This window comes from Apus apus, chromosome 1, assembly GCF_020740795.1.
Source record: "Apus apus isolate bApuApu2 chromosome 1, bApuApu2.pri.cur, whole genome shotgun sequence".
NCBI classification, from domain to species: Eukaryota; Metazoa; Chordata; class Aves; order Apodiformes; family Apodidae; genus Apus; species Apus apus.
Window position 1 is genome coordinate 147,618,424 of NC_067282.1, and position 23,143 is coordinate 147,641,566.

The following is a 23,143-nucleotide window of genomic DNA, read 5'->3' on the forward strand; positions in this document are numbered from 1 at the left end:
TTTAAGTAACACTATCATATTTCTAACTAGCTTTCCTTCTTCAAAATTTCTGTTCCCTGAACTATTTGTAACTTCTGAGGACAAATATTCTTCAATTTTATTGATTGCTGTAAGTTACACACTTAACTGCTCTTCTTTCTTTATTTTCAACAGTTAAAGGTGAGTGGGGGACAAGAAATGTGACCTCAAATGAAAAGGACCAGGCAAAAGGCATTTCTTGGGGCTTACACACAGCAGCAAGTACTAAATGTTAAGATATTTACTGCAATTCAGGTGTTTACTTGGAGGTGGCTCATTCTGGTCACTCATCTTAGAATCTCATTCTGCAGAAATATATAAGAGGATTTCAATCTCTTTCTTACAAATGAAAACAAAAATTCAGAGGAGAACACTTTTATCATTAGAGTATGCCTAAAGAAGATAATTCTTTTATGCAAATATAAAAATAAATAATGAAACACATCATTATGAAATAAATCAAGGTATTGTGGTTTCCTAAATACTTAGGTTTAGGGATACTGCATCCTCACTCTTTTTCTCTCATTTATTTGAAAATTAAGACACACAAATTCTTTCTACTATTCATATATTCCCCCACATTGTGATAGTAACTGAAATGAGATCAGTTAACTACATCCCTGCCATACGTTGTCAGGAAGCACAGCATGGATGAAACAATGTAGTAGGAAATTTCTTTTTTAATTCTTGATTCAGGTGTAAAATCTTTACCAGATTGCTAGAATTTTTCCTCTTTCTTTCTCCGCTATTTTTTTTTTTTCCCAGCATCTACCCTATTTCTTTTGCTGAAGTGTTGGAAGCATGTGCCCTAAGCACACCAAACAATTCTTTTTTGGAAAGTATTTTAAAGTCCGTACTGTTTTATGCCCCCATGGTGGCCTTTCCTATCCTAACTTTTTTTTAATTCATAGTTTTATAAGAATTATGAACAATTTATGTAATTAAGCATATACAACTAAGGAAATAGAGGTTTGGTGGGTTTTTTCCCCCCATAACTTACTGATTCCTGCCATGTGCTGTTCTACGTCTTAACTTTTAGATAGCTTTAGGTAACTTTTAGATTTTCATTCATCAAATATACCTTTATTTAGAAACCCACTGAAGTTAATGGTTAAGTTATTCTCCTATTATTTTTTTTTTCCTTTCTTTTTTTCCCCTTCCGTATGTGTTTATGAGCTTTGTTATTGTGGGGAATGTTGTGATAATAGTATCCATATGAAATATTTCAGTATCTGCACAATACTTCAGATCTGTCTTGCATCAATCACACTGAGCCAAAATCTGAGATTTCTAATCAGTAAATTTCTTAACTATAGTACGAGTTTTGCTCAATTTAAGACCTGGAGCACTTGGCTTGTAGGTTTTTTCTGTAAAAAAAAAAACTTGATAATATTTTCATGAAATAAACCTAGTATTCTTTTCTATTGGTTTTCCTTTCCAGGATCTCATTTCCTCTAAGACATCTGGCGTGTAAACTTGGCTGACAGGAATGTTGCCTGGTGTATGAGCCTTGGAATGTTAACACTCTAAAGCTCAGTGCCATATCATGAGTGTGTTTTTCATAATGTCGGGAAGGATGAGTTTCCAGTTTATTCTTACACACAGATTTTTTTCTTTTAACAGTGCCTCGATCAGTTGTTATGTGCAAGAGCTGAACTTCTCCTGGTAATGCGTGGAAAGCAATAACCTGTTCAAGTAACCAGTTTCAAAACAAGACACCACAACTGAAAGGCTTGATTTCCTCTCTGAATGGAATGACATGAATACATTCAGAATGATTGTAGATTTTACCCCGACTTGTGTTTTTACTTATCTGATACAAGGCTGATGGACTGTAAAAATATTTGCTTTGCAGAATAGTCATGCTTTATGGCTTTCTCATAAAACAAGCAAAACCAGACTCTAGTCAACCTAAAATAACTCTTTAATTCCATTAATATGAAAGGAGAGGTTTCCATTGGTCATGCTAGATTTTTGATAGGGCTCTCCGGCAGTCTTAGAGCTGAACTATTTTTAGTTTTCTAATATAAGGAATGCATAACTGAAATATTCAGAGCTGCTGTCACCTACTGCACACAGCATGTATGAGTAGTATTATTCTGTAAGTCAGACTTGCATCACATTTGAGCTGTCATACATTCAGCTATACTGAAGTTAGGGAGCTGCAGCTCCTCTCAAAACCCTCTGAAGGTTCTGTGTCTGCTTATTAGACAGTCAAGTGAGTGCCAAATCCACTGGATCTCACTGAGCTGAATATACTGAGACTACAATTGCTGGAACAAGTGAGAGAAGTAAAACTGCAGAACAAATGGGAGTGGGGTGCAGGAGAAGGTGCAAAATCAGAGGGCAGAGCTGAAAGCAAAGCAAGCAAAAAATGATTTGTTAAAATCAAAGAGGAGAGGGATCACATGTGCACTGCTTAAGCTTCCTCAGATACTCTGGTCAGTAATCCCTGGTATACTTTCCATATGCACCAGTTTCTCAGGCTATTTTCTCCTTAATATCTGCTCTGCTTTCTTGCTCATAGCAGCCTGATACTTTCTAGTATGTAGGTTCCCACTCCACTGGCATTTTTTACTTTCCTTTCCTGTCTGGTTGTCCTTAATTCTGCATTATGCAAAAATCTTGGGTTTTGGCTCTTTAACATCTATGGGATTCAAAGGGGAGAAATCAGATAATTTTTTTTTTTTCTAATCAACAGCAAATATAACAGTGGAGTACCCTATTAGCTGTGAAAATCTTACACTGGCATTGTAATAAATGTGTTTAAACTTTTAGGATTTCTATCACTATAAAGGTAGAGAGCTTGCTTTAATGTCTGTGTTATTGAAAGATAGCAACTCATAAAATGTATGCATTTTTTCAAAAAAGTCTTATTTTAGAGAGCAGAACATTTTGCATGTTGAGCATAACTTTGAGTGTCTGCTGAAAATTTGCACCAGAGACAGAACCTAAAATAATATAGTTGTAGAAAGGATACTGAGTGAATCTGAAATCTGTCTCTGTTTCAAATTTCAGCTACTGGTTTTGCACAGTCGCTTTCTTGTTTGTCAGTTGTAAAATAAAGCTTACTATCTCACATGTATGTCCAGCATAGAGAAACATTTTTAAAGCTTTGAAGGTAGGTTGTTTAGAATTTTCAGCAAATTAGGTAGTTTTGCCAGAATGCTGTGTGCATAATGAATTAAAAAAAAAAAAATACAGTAAAAACAGATTTCAACATCTCCTATACAGAATTAAAATGTCCAGAATATAAATTTTGAACTTAACTATGCATATCTGTAACATTCTGCTAAGTGTTTAATATTTGTTTTGCACTGTATAGGTTAATTTCACTCGCGTGTCAGACAGTGCAGTTAATGGAATGCAACAATTGTGTAATGTGTTGTATTTACTCTGCCATCTCTTTTTAAGACTAAAAAAATCCCAAGCCTTTCACGTTTCCTCCAATGTCATGTTTCCTCCAATGTCATGTTTCCTAGACCTCTAGTCATTTTGCATCCCTTTGCAATACTTTCCATTCAACATGACCTATAAAATTTGATGCAAAAACTGAGTACAATATTCCACTGGAAACCCTAACACTTCTGAAATAGCTATATTGTCTTTCAATTTTCCACTCCTTCTCCCCTAGTTTAAAAGATGCATTTTTTCACAAAATAGCTCCTTTAGAAATGTTAAGTAAATTTCATTGGTTAAAGATGAAGAGTATTTCTTCGTGTATCATTAAATCTTATATGTAAAGTATTAAAATAGTCTTAAAAAAAAATAATAATTCTTCACTGTGTTCTGTTTGTACTGGGACATGAGAAATTCCTCAACACAGGAGCTGTAATTTTGGACCCATAGCATCATGTTACATGAGTGATAAAGCATTTTCAGCTGCTATATGAGAAAGCTTGTCACAATTTCTCAGTCCTAAATTTTGTGATAATATAAAGGTGAAGCATTAATATTTAAAATATTATGTATCTACTAAGTCATCCTGTGAATGATAGGACAATAATATGACACTTTCAGAGAACGTTTTTCTTAAAGGGAAGTCCTGGAAACTACAATTTTCAATGGCTACATGTAGGTGTGATGAATGAGTGAAAATCCACAGTGGAGAGAGATAGAAACTCCTTGGAAATTCCTCTCCCTGTTTTCTCTCTAGTGAGTCATGTAGATGCTACAATAAAGTCAGCAATTGAAGTTAGCAGAAATGAATTGTAATTTAGAAATCAGAAATTAATTGTTCAGTGTCTCGTGATGTCTAAAATTCTGCAGTGAGAATGGTGTGCATTTGTTAATATGGATGACCAAAATTAGAAATTTGACCACAATTCTGTAATTTGACATTTAGAGGTGTTCCTGGGTCAGATGATATTCCTCATCAAGTTTCTACTGTGGATTAGTTCCTTACATGCCCTAGAACATAAATATGAGAATACTGAAAATGCTGCTCTGTCTATACACAAACTTCACACATAATCTTCTATATAAAAATGTTTTTTCAATGACAAGTCAAAATTACTGAAATGTTCCATAGGAAATTTTTCAAATATAAATTTGAGGCAGCAATCTGACTTTTTTAAAAGTAGGAAAACATGCACTATAATTTCTTGGTTATGAATTTGATCTTCTGCAGATCTTGAATTTAAAATGAGATTAATGTTTCTCTTCAACCAATACTGAGATGCTTAGGTGCTTTTACTGCTTTCTTCTTGACTCAATATGTAAACAGACATGTCATTACGAAGCCTCTTAAATCTTGCCATCCACATGATGGTTAGAAGAGGGGTCTCAGTTAGCAATGATTCAAAAAGTATTGGTTTGTTATCTTCTTAAATTAGGGGGCTTTGTGGTTTTTTTGTTGTTGTTTGGTTGGTTTTTTTTGTCTATTTTGAAGCTTTTCCCCTTTAGACAGGGAGCAATGTCTGCTGTGCAGCCCTACTGACCAAGCAAGCATTGAGAAATATGTAGCAGTTGCTGATTTCTTCTAATTCAATGTCACTTGGCTGCTTTCATGATGTAAATTCTTGTTTTGGTACCAACTAGGCATTGAATTCTCAAGAGATTATTGAAGAGAGAGATACAAAAATCCTTTACTATCTCTTTTGGTAGCTGGATTTCAGTGTATGTTTTTCTAGGAGAACAGCAAGGCTACATTTTGTCAGAAGAGTAATAAAAAATAAACCTGTTAGGAGTACATTATACGGTTTAGATTGCAACTGAAACTGCTAGAGGTAAGTGTTTAGATTGTTTGTATAAATCTATACCTGGTTGTTTGTAGGACTTTTAAAAAGTCTGTGATATCTGTGAACTGCACTAGATGATGCTTTCAGTAACATTTCTAGGCCAATGTCAGGATACCAGCTAACTGTCTTTCCCTTCTCAATCTACAGTCTCATAGATTCTGGTATCTGAGAATTCCATACTTAAATTTGTCAAGTTAAAAGTGAGATAAATATATTCCCTATACATACACCTGATATGTTTATCTATCGCTCTGTTCAAATGAATGTAATAAGTTTGCTTTGAAGTCACTCTGAAATTCTGGGTTGACTTTATGTGTGTATTGTAGTGCACAGGTTTAATTCTTCATCAACAAAGCTAGTACTGCCCCATGATATATAAAGATACATAATCTCTTTGTAACTGGAAAAGGATGTCGTAAACATGTCAAAGTCCTTGACAGAACTTCTTGTTGATTTCAGTACCTTTCTCATCGGGTCTATCCTACACTTGATCCTTTCTTTCCAAAATCTAGAATAATAGAAAGTCTAGAGCAAAATATTTGTTTTTAACAGCTGATATAAAAGCAGAGTTAGAATTCTTGAGTGCTGCTTTTGGTTCTGTTAGGGACTAGCTGTATGTTTTTTAGCAATTTAGTTACAATTTGACCTTTCACTTTTGTCTGATGTAGATAATTCTGTTTCATTTTCTTCTGAAAATCACTGTGAGATGTTCCATAAGTAGAAAGAGTTATTAATTCATGATCTCATAATGTAATTATCTGTACTAGTTACTGTCAATTTTTATGTTATGTTCAAATTATATGGCATACCATCCTGATAATGTGTTCAGGATTCAGTAATCTAAGGCGCCTGATGACACATTTCTAAACTGAGTTTTAGAGAGGTCTTCATCATAAAGGATTATGTAATTACTCTTATGTTTCAGCTTTTACATTTCTGCATTTGGCCTTTCAGTTTCCTAAACCTTTTCAGGTTAAAATTTGGCAGATTATTTCTCTTCCTGAGTAATCTCTGTAACTGTATGCAGACTCTGAAACTGGGCAAGTAGTACACATTTCTGTGTAAGGGACAAGATTAATAGGACAGAATCAATCGTATTCTTACAAATTACTGAGTATTGTTTTTAGCCAAATATTGAACAGAATTTTTTTAGAATAGGAGAAACATTTCAAATAAAAGTTGACCTTTTTTGTTTCATTTTTTGCCTTGATAGATTTATGAACCTGTCAAAATTTTATGTTGCAAATTCAGTCAACTTTTTGTCCAGCTGGAAAATCCCTCATCTACACAAGCTCAGGATACATACCTCCATGTACTTCTAATGATTCTCACTCTTTCTGGTGCTTGAGAGAATTTAAGAAACTAAAGTAAGAAGAAATCACAAGATGCTGGAGAAGCACTTTTTAAATCAAGGTGCCAGGGACAATTTAGCTGTATCTGACACTATCATACTGAGGGATATTGGGGAAGTTATTCTGTTCAGCCCATAAAAAAATGAAAACATCACCATTCATTTCCCTCATTTGAGGATGTGAGAGCCATAAGGAGGGAGGGTTTGTAACACGTTTTTTAAATTTTCAGCTTTAGGCAAATGCATGACCGTGTTTATCTGCTGCTGGGAAGACTGAAGGAATAGTGAGCCTGTAAAGAGGAGAACAAAGTTTCTTCCTCTTGGCCTAGACCAACTGTCTCAAATACAAGCCAGATAGTGGAAAGTGCTCTACTGAGAGTTTCTCTGGATGTATAATTACTGGAACATGAGGGATGGGAAAACATGTTTAGCCCTGATATTTTTATGTGAAGAAACTTGTACACACAGAAAACAACATTTGAAAAATAAACAGAAGGCACTTACAGTACTGATGATTGCTCAAGATGTGCCAGACCAAATAGTTTAAGAACAAGATATGTAATAAATGACAATTTCTGAAGTAATAGTTTGTCAATATGTTGTAAAAGCACTTTCAGATGAAGATTTAAATACACATTTACAGAATATTCTTATCTAGGATATAATGTGTTAGCTAAATGTGGTTCTGCTGATACTTTGTAGGAAGCTAATTTCAACAAATGGTGGAGACAGCTCCTCAATTTTTACTTGAAAGGCAAAGATCCAGCACACAAAGAAAACCAGAGAGTATGAGGAAATTAAGAGTTTGTCTGTTAGGAGAGACCAAAGAACCTTACTCTATGAGAATCCTATTTCAAAAAATCAGAGGAAGAATATGTGGATTTGATGGGTTGTTGGTTTTGGTTGGTTTTTTTGTGTGTGTTTTTTTTGTTGTTGTTTGGTTGGTTTTTTTTGTTTGTTTGTTTTTTTGTTGTTGTTGTTTTGTGTGGGGGTTTTTTTGCATTGGATAAGGGAATAGAGAGAAGAAGGAAGCGAAGGAATGGCAAAAGAAGACATCATATATGAAAGAGGTAGCTAGCAGAACAAAGGCAAACCAAGGGATTTGTACTTTGACAGGGGAAAGAATCAGAGATGATAAAATATAGGAAGACTGAAGTTTATACTTTGTAATTTATTTGAAAAACAATTAGTAATTTAAAGTCCTTAGGTAAAACAAGGTTTAAATGTCTCTCAGTAATAGTTGTTGAAAAATTTCAGTGGAAGAAGCAAGAAGAATATCCAGAGAGAGAAATGAAAAAAAAAAAAACACAACAAAACTCATTGTGTAGCTTTTTGTTGAAATAGCAAAAAGCATATAACAAGCTAATAAAGAAAATAAAATATAATAATACATCTGGATTAATAGACTTACATTACATGAAAGAATAGTTTTGGATGCAGGATTATAATGATGTTAATAACATAACTTTTATTAATGAGAAACATTTTAAATGGGCCTACGGATGGTACACGTTTATATATTGGTTCAAGTATCCTACAGAATCTTGACCAAAGACTCATATGAAAATTTCATGCTGGTAATTCTGTTACTACACTGGTACTTAGAGCAAATGAAGTTAAAGAACCAGTCTGCTTCCTTGTTAAAAGGAAATAGAAATGCAAAAAGATTGAAATAGAAATAATGACAACTAGACATATGCTTTCTTTAGTGCCCAGGAAAGTACCAGTCCATTTCAGAATAGAATGGTTAGAAAATGTGTCGACCTTGTCCTCAAGATTTCAGCAGTATTTCATAGCCAGGCTTGCTGGTCACTGGCATTTTACAGGATATAGATATATGAGCTTCAAACTGATAAAAAGGAAAAGCCTAGATGTCAGTGGTTACTCAGAAAGGCAGTAGAAATGTCCCCTTTAAATATAAGACCTAAATTTGTGAGAAGCTGATTAAATTCCTTGACTGCCTGGAATCCTTGGGTAGTGATAGGGTTACCATACTACAACTTCAGCTGTCAAGTTAGCTTGATGTTGTTATTGCAGACAGTATGGACATTGGAATAGAAAGAGCAAAAAGTGAAATTAAGGATGGGAGGAAATGTTTTAATATTAACTGACACTGTTGTTCTTGCTGGGAAAGCAGAGGAAATGCTGTATTTGAACTAAGTTAAAAAGCTGGGTAAAAAAAGCTAAATGCTGAACAAGAATAACAGGAAACGAGTCTGATAGTAAGTTATATTTGCAGAAAAGGCTTGTTTGAGTGTGGTGGCTGAAGTATATTTCTTATTGATTGATTACTAAGACAACAATGGGATATGCTTATAGCAGTACTGGTTTGTGTTCAGCCTATTAAATCACCAAGAAATTTACTGACTGATTTGGCTCTAAGAGCTAGGGATGAGTGATGTGTATGAAAAAATATTTTGAGCTGGGAAATACCAGTAATGATAACAATATACAGATGAAGATCTGCCAGAAATGCAATGATATAAAGTATTTTCAAAAAAATCAAGGATTTGAAGAATGTGAAATGAAGAAAAATATCTCCCTCAAACGATATGAATACAGATTTTGGTAGTGATTCTGCAGTCAGTTAATTTCAACAAAATCCATATGAATCCAAATCCACAGATAACAAGCTGATACTTCTGTAATTTGAACTAGAATGCAAATTATAGATGTGACAGAAGTATAAACTGTTTGAAAGGATTGAAGTAAACATATACCTAAAGTATCAATACCTGAACAAAACCAGACAAAAATGTAGAGTTTCTGTGTGGCCTGTTAACAGTGGAAATAACCCATTTTCTCTGCTCTATCTGCTCTAAAATTTCCTAAAGTTATTAGAGCTGCATAGCATATTGTGTGCCCAGATCTGTTCCACTTCAAGAACTGAAATACTTGCCTCTTCTGTAAGCCACACTGGGATCTGGAATCTGTAACATTTAAGTATTGATCAAGGTCTTGATGTCATCAGAAGGCTGAGGGCATACTTAGTAGCATAGTATCAGGCACCCAAAAAATGCTGGCATTGTTGCTTTTTTTTTTTTTCCCCAATTCAAAATAAGTGCAGTATGTCTACCATCAATGGGAGATCTGATTTGATTCCACTTTCAGCCTTATGACATTAAAACCTTGATCTCTCACTTCTTGACAGCATGCCCAAAACAGTAGACTTACCAGCTTTTTTTTATTGGAAGGTCTGGGAAGGCATTTTCTGCTTCTTTTTTACTGGGTCGCTATGTGGGGAGAACATATGATAAATGGAACAGAAGGAAAAAGCAAATAAAAAAAATGAAAACATAATTTAGTGGAGAGAGCACATGCTGAGAAGGTGAGTCCTGGAGGCCTTGGAGTTTGGTCCAAAGACTGCATTTTAATGTAAGTGATTGTCGTATTAAAGGTTAAGTCAAAGCATTTCCCAAACAAACAAAACCAGCCCAGTGGTAATGTGGAAATCCTGCTTTAATCTTTGTTTTATCTCGGTTTGACTAGCACTTTTCTTCCTGTTCTGTTCAATTTCTTCTCAGTGTTTTGGTTGTCAAAATACAGAGATGACAAATAGCTTATTTTCAGAAAGCCAGCAGAAATTCAATGTACCATTGATGCACTTTGCAACATGTGCAAACTTTTATGAATGTTAATAGCTCTGTCACCCTCTCAGTTGATAAAATGTACTTCTCAGAGGTAACTTCTTTTCACAGAGATGAAAGATTGGCTTAGAATCATCACTAATCAATTTTATCTAAAAACTATGTACAAGAGATAAATAAAAACACAAGGTTGTAAGCCAAAATTAAGGCAGTGATGCATGAAAAAAAGTATTTCTAACCACGTGTAAACCAGTGTGAAAATACAGGACAAAAACACACAGAGCTGAATGAAGTTGCCGAAGTTAAAAAAAAGTCGCTTTGGTTCTCTATGCACAGTGTCAACTTTGCACTAATAAAATAATTTTTTCCATGACATTTTTCACGGCTGCTGTTGATAGTCCTAGTTTTTACTATGTTTCCAGAAGTCCTGCTGGCCTCTAAGTAACAATGGATTTCTAAATTGATTTTTCTCTTTAGCTGTGATCCAAAACCAGTTCCAACACAGGGCAATAAATAAGATAGTTTCCCAGTAAATCAATATCCAGGCTTGGTTAATCTGCAGCAACTTTTTGATCAAAAGGTTTTATATATTAAATTATCTGTATCTGAGGAAGTGCACAATTAAAGAAAGGAGCTAAAGTTTTTATCTCTGTAGAGTATTCTTATTTTCATTGTGTTAGCATAGTTTACCGTGCAGTCATATTTATTAACAAGTACATATTATTAATGCAAGATTGAAAATGTGATAATGTATGCAATGCAGATGATTGAAAACTTTAAAAAGTTATGATTAAGATTACAACTGAATTTATTTTTAAAATGTCCCTTGGCCACAATGCCAAAGTCAGAAGTTGTGGTCTCTATTAACTGCATCTCATCATCAGAAAGTAAGACTGAAAATACATTTATTATTGTGGGTGATTATTTTTTAACTGAAATCGCCATTAATTGCTCAGGTATTATGATAAGACAGTGTGGATTTAAGAAATATTGGCTGTGGAAATTTAAATATGGATAATTTTTGTGAAAGATAATACTTTTGGGATGGTGCACTTAGAGATTGTGCTCTTAGAGTCCAGAATGGCCACTACGCCTGAAGGATAAAAATACAAGTACAGGAAACTGTTTTGCACTGTAGCCAAAATCAATATCTAGGGAAAAATGCAAGAACAAGGAACATGTAGCAAAACTTTCCTGCTCTCCATTGATTTACAATTTAGGGACTTCCTGCACCAGAGGCCTTCTTTGTGTCTGTGGTAAGGCTGTCCTCAGGCCTCCCAGAACCATGAGTTCTCTGGCAGAGTGAAGCCTTGTCCACAACAAAAGAAGACGTAATTATGGAGCACTTAAGCCAAATGGAAATACTCAGGTTCTTGGGACCATATGGGATACATATGAGGATGATGAGGGAGCTTTGCAGTGTTGTTGTGAGGCTGCTCTCCATTCTATTAGAAGAGTGGGTGCATTAGAAAGGGTGTGGTTAGTAGGTCAAGAGAGGTTCTCCTCCCCCTCTATTCTGTATTGGTGAGGCCGCATCTGGAGTATTGTGTCCAGTTCTGGGCCCCTCAGTTCAGGAAGGACAGGGAACTGCTTGAAAGAGTCCAGCGCAGAGCCACAAAAATGATTAAGGGAGTGGAACATCTCCCTTATGAGGAAAGGCTGAGGGAGCTGGGTCTCTTTAGTTTGGAGAAAAGGAGACTGAGGGGTGACCTCATCAATGTTTACAAATACGTAAAGGGTGAGTGTCAAGAAGATGGAGTTAAGCTTTTTTCAGTGATGACCAGTGATAGGACAAGGAGTAATGGATACAAACTGGAGCATAGGAGGTTTAAGGTGAATATCAGAAAAAAATTTTTTACTGTGAGAGTCACAGAGCACTGGAACAGGCTGCCCAGAGAGGTTGTGGAGTCTTCTTCACTGGAGACATTCAAAACCTGCCTGGACGCCTTCCTATGTGATGTGCTCTAGGTGACCCTGCTCTGGCAGGGAGGGTTGGACTAGATGATCTTTCGAGGTCCCTTCCAACCCCTATGATTCTATGATTCTATGAAGAGTTATGGCAACTGTGGGAATTAGTGACCAAAAAAAGACAAATCTTGCACGCCTCCGAGAGGGCCAAGCTCTGTGGGGATAGAAGTTGGCCTCAGCCTGGAAAGTTATAGAAGAAAATTTGCCTGAAAGCTGTTTCCAAACACATGAAGGACAAGATGGCAACTGGAAACAGTCACCGGAGTTTTACCAAGCCATAACATGCCTGGTTGACCTAATTGCCCTAATATCACACAGAAACTGTGTGTTCTTACTGTCACCCCTTCTACAGCTCATTTAAGGAAAGACTGAGCAGCACAGGTGCTAGAACAGATTTCAGGATTTCCCACATGGTGCCCCTCCACCACTGACTGGCTCTTTTTCTCGGTGTATCTTTTCTGCTTTTTAATCAGTGGTGTGCGCATAAGAAGAACTTCTTTCGCATTCCATGACATTTTAGTGTTTTTAAGAACTTTAGATGAGGGACCTACCGAATTTATAAGTGTACTGGAAATCCAAGATCACCCTGATCTTTCTTGATTACATCTTTGTACTTTCTTTCAAAGAACTCTCAACAGATTTCTGAGGTTTAACTTCACAACAACCATATTCCTTTTCTGGCAAGATACCATATTTATCCTATGATATTTATTCAGGTACCCAGAGATTCTGTTCTTGAGAGCAATTCAAGTGATGGTAGTTTGTAGGTCCTTCAGTGTCCCTTGGATAACTTTGGAAAAGTCACTATTCATTAGCTACCACACAGTTCTCCTATAGCAAGGAGCTTTTCAGTGAGTGGCTCTATACCACAGTTCAGATATCTTAATCTGTGTGTGAACACAGTTTGTTCTTGGTCATTCATTACTATTAATTTTATCTTTAGGTTCCACAATTCTTCTGCTGACAACTTCACTTTATCAAGGCTCTTGAGCTCCTAGTTAACTTTCCATGTCAGTCCTATCCTAGGAGTGAAGCCTGCTCATGCTGTGAAGGTATGTCCTGATTTTGGTGTATTCTGAGAACTGAAATATATATGCCAGGGAAGAGAAAGGAAGAATGCAAAATACTGCAAAATTTGTGTGGATGAGGAATTTTCAACACATTTTTTTATTAACTATAACCTTTATTAGACCTCACAGAGGTGTAAACTATACATACAAATACATTAGAAAGATACCCTCTTAACAGTAATGCTTCACATTTTGGACCTGATACCAAGAGGGTTGCAAACATTTCAGTACATTCTACAAACCAAAGGGTGCATTAGCCTTTACGTATACAGAGTGACAAAGCCCTTTACTGAAATCAAAGTAGATAAAAGTGAAAATCAGTCAGCTACCTCTTCCAACCTTTACCTACCATAAATGCATATAAAAGCCTTTAAAGCATGAATACACTATTATTTATGGAGCAAAGTTTACTGTTCTAGACAGCTCGTAGAGAAAGGGGAAGAGAATGGTCAAGATGGCATTACATGAACTGCAAACTAGCAAAAATTCTTGTTTTTTTTTTTAATATTTGTACATAGTAAGAGCTCCTTTTTTATTTATTTATTGGTTGTTACTATAAAAGCTTATAAGTGCTAAATGGGGAGAATAGCGCAACAAAGACATTGTTGAGGTATTTGGGGGATTCTGCAACACAATGATGTTACATACACAGTATGAAATATTATTTGTCATCAAGTAGTGACATTGTATTATGAGTAAGCACAAGAAAATAAAAAAGAAAGAATAAATCCAGTTAGAACTTTAATAGAGAGCTTAAATGGTTTTTTAGCGAATGAACATTTAACACTTGTCACTGGTTATACTGACTTGAAATGTTAATAGTAGCATTATTCAGTAGTGAAATCAGAAATTCATGTATCCACATTCATGCTTGCATCGTGGAAACCCCAGTTTTAGTCAGGATACCAATTGAAGTCCAACAGTGAAGAAAGGGAGAACAGTCAACATTCTTATTGGAAAGGGTGTTCTCCTGAAAACCAAGTGCTATTGATCTCTTCACCTAGTGCTTCTGGGCGGCTTTGCAGATAATCTGAGAGGAGAGAAAGCTCGTGTAGGTTCTGATATCAGCAGCAGGTGGTGCTGCTTCTTCTGCTTCGTTTCCTACAATTCTGAGGCTTGATAAACAAGTTTGATATTCAACCCAAAGATTCCAAGGATTAAGAAACTATGAAACAGAACCATCACATTCTGATAAAAGCAATGTGAAGTATCAGACTACAGGGCGAGTCTCTTCAGAACATTATGAAGTACTAGTATGCTTGCAGTGGAGCATTTTAGGACTCATGTTTGGTGAGACAGTTTAATCAGGCAACTATTATACTTATACACTTTTACTATTTTATTTTCTTTTTCATCTTGCACAGGATTTCTATAGAATTCAATCAAACTAACGACAGAAATGGTAATAAATGTAAAGGTTAAGACTGATATACTGTATCATGCAGTGTAACTTGCATGTGCTTCATTATATTAAAACTTGTTTCTAAGTGGAAATAATGAATAGCATTATAATTCTTATGCAGTATTTATATAAATTTGATTTAAAATTCTAATCTAAAAAAGATTAAAATTTGAGATAGAATCCATCCCTGTGCACAAAATAAGGACATTGTACCTCATTCACTGGTAGCAGTTTAGTCAATTGGATCCTTTGATCATTGTTAGAGATGGCTTTTCCATACCATAAACTAGATTAAAACCAGTAAATGAGGAATATTTGAACATGCATTTGATTTTAAAATTATACATAGTGAAATATTTCACTACAAAATATGAATTTAAGTGACTCAGTTGTAAATATAATTATCTGTTTAAACCTTTTTCTTTACAAGAATACATGAAACATTATTCTATTTATCAAGAAAATGTCTTTTTTTCCGCAGATTTTTTTTGTTGAGTTAGAGGAATGATATGATAGTAATGAATGTAAAATACAGGAAGATGGAATGTCTTTGATTTACTTAAAAAATGGATAATACCTTTAGAACATGAAAAAAAATAATCTCCCAACTATATTTGTGCTGTTTCTTAAGAACTTCAATCAAGTGTGAGTATATAAATATTGTAGGTGGTTATATGTGTGGTAAATATTTGTGGGAAAGAATGTTTAGCAGCAGAAGTATCATGCTGATGCTTTTTATGTCTTTTGTGAGCCAAGCTGTCAAAATAAAAAGTTACTGAAGAATACAGAGAAATAAAAAATTTATATAAATAATTTGTGATGTAGGAATTTACAGTGCTAGGTCTTTTCCACTTCTGAAATGCTTAAGGGTACTGTAGAAAGACATGGATTCTTTTTACAAAAAATAATCTAATTGACAAATGAATCATTGAGGTGATATTAAATGAGGGAAATGTTCACTTTTCTCTGTTTATATTACCCATTATTCTTACTTTGAAGGTATGCTTACATTTAAAAAAATCTCACTTTTCAGAAATTATCTGGAGTAGAATGAAATAAAAGAAAAATTGTAAATCACTATGTTTGTAATAAGGTCCTCGGAGTTACTATTTTTTGTCTGTAATTCACCAAATAGATGGATAGGTGTGCCTGATGACATCAAAGAAGTGTCTTATGATTTAAAAAGCAGGTAATTTCCCTAGGTGTGAAAAACAAAAGTAGGATCTTACTTGTGACACCATTTTATACAATGTTCTTCTAAATTAGATTCAAATTGGGTTAATGAATATGATCCATGAGAAATAATGTGTAAAAAGAAAGAAATTCAAATTGTACTTGAGAGAAAAAGGAAGAAAAGCATAATATCCACAGGCACACACACACATGATAACATTATAGATATATATATACATACATACATATGTTTATGTATATATATGTATATATATATGTGTATCTCCATACAGACACCCTATATGCAACTAGTGTGAGATTTCCTAATGTAAGCGTCAGGGAGGGCCTTCCTGGTTTGGTTTCTGGTAGACTGGTATTTCTATACTGTACTATATGTAATCAAGTTTCAGATAGTCCCATAACACCCTTCATGTATGTGTGTGTGTGTGTGTATATATATATATATATAAAAATCAGATACTGTGTGGACAGTTATGGACAGTTATAGTCCAGTAGAATATTCCAATGCTGTGAGAAGCAAAATGTAGAGTGTAGGGTTAGAGTGAGTAAAACCTGTGTATTAGTAACTTTTTTTCCTTCTTTCAAGACAACTTTAATCTAGTTGCTTTTCTTAATGCTACTTCCACACATGAATTGGATAATTAAGGATCTCATCCAGGTAAATTCTTTATTTTTTGAGGATTGTACCCAAGAGGAAGAAATGTTAATCACTTGAAAGCCTCATCTCCTTCTCCTTACCCCTGCCCCCCTCCCTCCCCAAATCAAAACAAAGTGAATCAAAACAAAACATCCCTTCCCCCAACAAACAGACAAACAATAAAATTATGTTGCAATAGTGTTTTAACTAGGTTTCTTGGAGGAGGGGGAGGGGGGAATGTATATTGATCTTGAATAGTTTTGTGTTTGGAAGACTTGTTTGCACTGAACAGTATCCTTAAAAGAGGGACCAGTACAGGTTGAGTCCCCAAATAAATTATTACTATTCCTTTTCTGACTAAAAATAAAACATTTTAAATATATTGATTATACCTTCATCAGAACATAACTATTCTATCTAGACTATAGGTTCCAAGAATCTCTATTTGGGCTTAACTTACCAACATTTCAAAACTAAACAATGAAATGTGAAATTTTGCACATTAGGATGTTCATAGTGACCATATAAAGTTAAAAAAAAAAAAAATCACAGACTGTTAGCCATATATTTCAACTTTTTCTCACAACTTGAAACTGGAGAGAATTAAAAACAGCATCAGTTTCACATTAGGAATATTTATTTTTTTCGTTCCTTATTAGTATCAGATTAATTTCTTTGTGTTATTTTTTTAACAGAATATGGACTTTTTAGGGGGCATGCCATGAGTGAGAAGGTAATAAAGTAAAAACAAAACGTGCTCAGTGAAAAGCTTGATCATATCATGCCACTGACTTTAAGCCAAACTCTTGATGATTTCAGTCTAGAGTATGTCTTAAAAGTCTTTGGTATGATACAGGACTTGCATTAATTTGAACAGGCTTTCAGTCATATCCATTGTTCCCTGACTTAAAATGCTCTTCTTCATCTGTATTTCTGACTTGGAGTAAAGATTCAAAATTGCATTTTAAGTCTATGAATTTTTGTGTCATTTTGACTCATTCCTGCCCCATTTTATTTAATTTCAGATTTCATTGCCGTGGCTGAGTGACAAAAAGTTGAAAAGTTATGGCTAGTTGTATTTCTATTTTAATAACCATACCTATATAATTGTCATTTTCATACATTAAAAAAATATTTATGCTTTCTTTTATATTTTAGTCAAGTACTTTCTTAGACAAAACAATAGCACCACTTTGGCATTGTTGGCCAAATCAGTAACAGGTAGCACAAATATGCATACACTTTTCTGAACTTATCATGCACTTGCTTGTAAAAATGGAGAGCCAAGAAGACACAGTGCTTGGCCTAGAGTCTTCATTAATCAATTTTAACCATTGATACTAAGTCAACAAACAGCTCATAAGGCAACTAACATAGCTACTAGTTGTGAATGGAATTCATTTCTATAAAGAAAGCCTGACACTAATTTACTGTTTAATCTTAGAGAAGGAATTAACACTGTAATCTGTCTTGAGTAAAAGGTGCCCAATTTAATATATCTACAGGGACTGAATGTAGTATCCCATTCTTTGATATTCTTTACTGTCTTGACTGAATGGTACAGATGAGCCTCATACAAGTCCTTCACAAATGGAAGCATGGATTTTTAAGTACCTTTGGAATAGAATATAGAATTTATTAATTTTAATCTAAACTCTTAATAATTAATTATGGTTACTGTGGAGATGAGGCTCAAATTTTGCTACCTTGATGAAGGAGATCTATTAATTTCAGTGGGTTATGATCTGCAGCCTTTTTTGAACTAACTGAAAATAATGAGGCTTAATTACCTTTTTTACTTTCACAGTTCAGTGATATTCTGAGTAATAGTTGGAGTTTTATGTCTATTATTGAATAATAAAATCTGAGATTTCTGTTATGTAATTCGCATGATATGGAAGGATGGGGAGTGGGATTTTCTTTACCACTTAAGTGAATTAAGAGAATCAGAGGCATCCAATGGAAGCCCTGTTCCTAAATATCCGGAGTGCTTTTGAAAATCCAGCTGAACCCTTCAGTTTCTCTAATCAGAAGTTTTTCAAGTCAGACTACTTTGTACTTTTGGGATGGAGTAGAAGCTCATGCTTCTACTTTGTAAGTAGCAGATTTATTGAGACTATTAAGCCTAACGCAGCCCTTCCATGTGCTCCCTTCCATATGCCTGGAGGTTACTTATACAAGTATTCATTTCCTATTCATGCATTTCTCACCTCTGTGGTGCTTAAGCTACTCTCCATTTTGTGACACCATAAATTTTCTAGTAAAGCAAAGTGTTGCCTTTGAAGCTTGCAGCTATGAATTATTCATTGTAGTTTCTTTCAAGGATTGTTCTAATTTGTTTAGACAATTGTCAGGGTCTTATGTTAGATATTGCTGTCTGTAAGTGACATTTTCTACTTGTGATTTCTCAACAGGAGAAATATGGTAACATGAATGTGAGTGCATAAATCCCAAGATAAGTCCAAAAGTTGAATTCATTTGAAAGGATTAAATATCACAAGGATGTGTGGTTATTCAGTTACGTTGACTGCACCAGTAAAATGTTATCTACAAAACAACTTGCCACCACAGTGATCTGCAAATTGCTTTTTGCACTCACACCTTTCCTCGCTTCCCCCTTTAGAACTTCAGAGGACACAGAGGACAGGAAGAATAATGGGAGACAAAATGGAAATAAGTATTTTCTTGGTGACATCAAAATAATGGCTTATTCTAAGAATACTATTCAGAATTCTTAACAGCCATTGAAGCAAAAATACTTCCCTCTCCCATCCCTTCTGCCAAAAAAAAAAGGTTTGTAAGAGCTGTGCTAGAGATCAGAATTGGTACCTCTGCTTATTGAACTGGTAGTAAATAATTTAGGTTAGTTTCCCATCTGTTTCTCTGTACTTTCTTCCTTCTTCAACACAACTGTCTCAGTCAGAGACAGCTGTGACATAGTCTTCTTATTCATTTACTGTTCTGCTTTTACATTGTGGTGGCAGCCTAGTGTGTGTATAAACACACATTTCACAGAAAGCAGAGAATTTAAAGGATTACGTAGGAACACATTGCTCTCTCCTTGGAAAAAATATAGAACCTCACTTTCTTTGGGAATAAAAAAGGAACTCTACTACTTGTTAGACTTTTAAGATGTACCTTTCTTACCTGTTTCACAAGAAACAAGAAACTATTAAGGAGCTGTACAGTATGTAGTCTGCAGACATTCTTCCCTTGTGTTTTAATCAATAGTGCAGTCATCTGCTCCCATGGATGTCACAGAAAGTAAGGCAGATTTGAGCCTTTGAAAAATAAATACTTCCTTTAGAGATCTAATCTAACATCTCCCTAATTGCTCCCTTCATACAGTATTCTCCCTGCTCTCTTTGAGGATGACCAGGGGATACTTCATCTCTTGCTGAGCTTACTGTGTGCAGGGTAATGGGAGGAAAGTCAAGTGGAACCAGGTTGCAGTTCTGGACAGAATGGAGCAGTGCATTCTCCCCTGCCATCTCTTCCCTTCTGTCACAGAGAAGTTTGTTTCTTACCTTGGGACACTGGTGAGCAATAAACTATCCCCCTTTCCTGCATGGCTGATCTAGCACTGAGCTGATTTGCAAAGATGGAGCATAGGACACGGTGTTGTTATTCAAGGTAGAATCAGTGCAGTACCTACCAAAGTTATATGGCAGAGATTATCTGGAAATAAATGTCCCCCACGGCAGTGCATGAAAAGCTATTGAGAGCAGCATTTTGAAGGACATTATGGTTCATCTCTTCTTGAGGACTCTCTACACTGTAATTTGGTGATTAGGTTAGATTTTCTGATTTACAGAGAGATGTAGCAGCCTAATTAACAGCCAATTTAATCACATCTGATTGTGGGAAGAATTAAAACGACAGAGATCTTGAGTAACGCTCTGTTATATTTGATAGAATGCTGATATTTCAGACAGATTTAGGCCCTCATGGGTTACCCTTTGAAGTCATTTGAGGGCTGCTTTTCCAATTGTCCTCTCCAGGAGAAGGCATCTTTGAATTTGTGTCCCACATTACTGTAAGGTGTAATTTGTGTTCCACATTACTATAAGGTGGCATAAACACCACCATTCAAACATCTAAATGGAAACAAGTATTTGAATTTTCTATTGAAGATGGGAAATTTATTTCCATGTTAGAATCTGAAGCCATTTTATTTCATTTAAACCAAGTATTTTTTTTTACTTAATCTTTGGCATGATCTTTTAATATTTGTTTTTACCTATTACTGTTTTGGCCAGACCCTTTCATGTAACAAACTATAAAATAGCACCGTTGTACTATAAAACAGAGATTTTTTACATACTGTTTGATAAATGTGTATTATTGATATGCTAAATTTTACATACTGCATTATATGGAGGAAGAAAGAAGTTACTTATACTGTTGCAAAACAATTACCTTGAAGAATCATTAATGGTTTGAGAGCCTATGTATGCTTTAACTGCTTTTAAAATTCTTTTGTCTCACAAAATGCAATAAACTGCATCTTTGCAAGAGAAGGAAAAACACAACTGTCTTACAACAAATGTATCTATAACCCATATTCTGTCAAAATGCCACAGATGTAATTAATGGATTTTTAAAACTATGTTACCTTACTGCTGCTGTTACTGGGGATGTCAAACTGTGCAAATATGAAGGGGTAGACAAACAATGTTATCAGACACTGTAAAACAAACAGCCTGTTGCTTGTATAGAAGTGCAAATAAAAAAAACCCACCACTTAGACAAGGCTGATGAATGACTCCAGCAGCCAGTGTTCATAGGTTAATTTAGTGCAATTGGATCCATCAAAGGCCCATAAATTTGTAGGCTTTTGAGGGGCACAGGACTTTAAGAGATTTTGTGCAGGACATTTAAAACAGGTTAACAAACAGTAATATATCAACCACAGAATTTTTAGCTCTGGGCTGCTTAAAATGTTCTGTTCTCTAAAGACTTATATTGGAATGTTTAGTTGCATTGTTCACTGGGAGAATGCCCATTGGTTGAGATTGCATTGAGCTTATTAAGCCATAGGTTTGTTTTTTTTTTTAAGTCTTCCAATGTTTAACAAATAATTTATTTACAGCAAAGTATCCTGCAGATGGCACATTCATTCTTCGTTCTTGTGGATGGCATGTTCTTACATTCTGTAGTTTCTGTTTCCTGTGTTTCCTCTACTTGTATTCTTCAAATGCACTTCCTGAAGGTGTAGGAAAAAAAAAAAAAAATTATTCCTGATAGGTTTTAATACACTGTGTGATAACAAAACTCATATTAGTGGAAGAATTGTTATCCTGAATGCTGAAATTGTTAGAGCCCTTCTTCCAGCTCACAGAGGACTTAACTATACAAAAATTCTGTCCACTAAATTCCTTCTTCTCCTAGGCAAAAACATGTTGGTTGCTGTCATTGCTGATCTTGGCAGAGGAAACATCTGCATACTGGAACTTGGATGGGCTTAGACACACAGGTGGTACCAAAGAATTTCTTTCTTTCAGAAAAAGAACATTTGCAAAACCAGGCTCTATAGGGACCAGGGAAAATAGAGTTGTAACTGTAGGATTTATGAAGCCTCTTGGGCTTGAGTATCTAGTGATCAGAGGTTTTCAAAATTGCCGAGTGAGTCTCTGTTACCTCCATTTCACATAAATAGCATGTTAGATGTGGAAGTTTTTTTGTTGAATAAAGCCTTTAGGAGGATAAAAAGTGTGGGTTCACTGCAGGAGCTGCAGCCAAATAACTTGTATTTTCAAAAAGAGACAGGGTGATATGCCAGGTGAATCAAGAGGGTTTTGGAATGAATAATACGCTCAGTCTGCTGTCTTTCCATGCACCAGCCAGTTTCCAGCAGCAGTAATGGGTGTGACATATCTTTCAGTTTAATTTGCTTATTTGCCATGCTGGTAAATATCAGCCGGTCCCAAATCTTTGCACATTCTGTACCAGACTAGGGGCAGAATTGTTAAGTCACTCTCCATATTTACAATCCTCATCAGAAGTAAAATTCTCAGTTAACTGGAATAATGTCCGTTGGCTTAAGAAAAACAAAAAATAAAAACATCTTGAGAAAGATGAGGAATCTGTATGCAGCTCACCACTATATTATCTGCTACTTAAGCCCTAAAGAAAAGGAAAAGTATTCTCTAAAATTTAATAAGTAATTACAGTTTTTCCTGCTGTTTTGATTGACAGAAAGAAAATGGAAGTTGATTTGTTGCATTACAGTAGTTTTGTGAGGTTTTTAAATTATTTCCTATATAAAGTACTATTCTGTATATAACTTTTCAATTTACTTCGTGTCTGTTAAACATAAAACAAATCAGGAACTTGCAAAGGATCGCAAAATTTGAGCTCAGATAGAACTTATTAATTTTCACTGGTTTTGAATTGGGATATGAGTGGAATTATTATTTTTAGAATATATATTAAAAAAATCCAAGCAGTATTAGCGATTGTTAAATTAATTATGCTAGCACCAAGCAAGAGCATTGAGCCAAACTAAGATTTATCATCACTGACAAGTCAAATTTGCTAACAACAAAATATTCATAATGAAGAAATGTCTTTGTTAGGAATCTGCCGTTCTAGACATTCTTAATCTGAAATGCAATACTAAATGAGGAAAAAGAAATTAATCATCTAGTCAGTATTCCTATGATCAGTTCAGTAG

At 35.0% G+C, this 23,143-nt stretch overlaps 1 protein-coding gene across 1 annotated transcript in view; it reads right to left on the reverse strand.

The window, feature by feature from the left end:
- Positions 1-21,247: 21,247 nt before the first annotated feature.
- The window catches only part of IGF1 (insulin like growth factor 1), a 52,861-nt gene continuing 50,965 nt past the window's right edge, over positions 21,248-23,143 (reverse strand). The window contains exon 4 of the mRNA XM_051641930.1: positions 21,248-21,673. Within this exon, the coding sequence (XP_051497890.1) occupies positions 21,614-21,673 (60 nt within the window). The 3' untranslated portion in view covers positions 21,248-21,613. The remainder of the gene's footprint in view (positions 21,674-23,143) is intronic.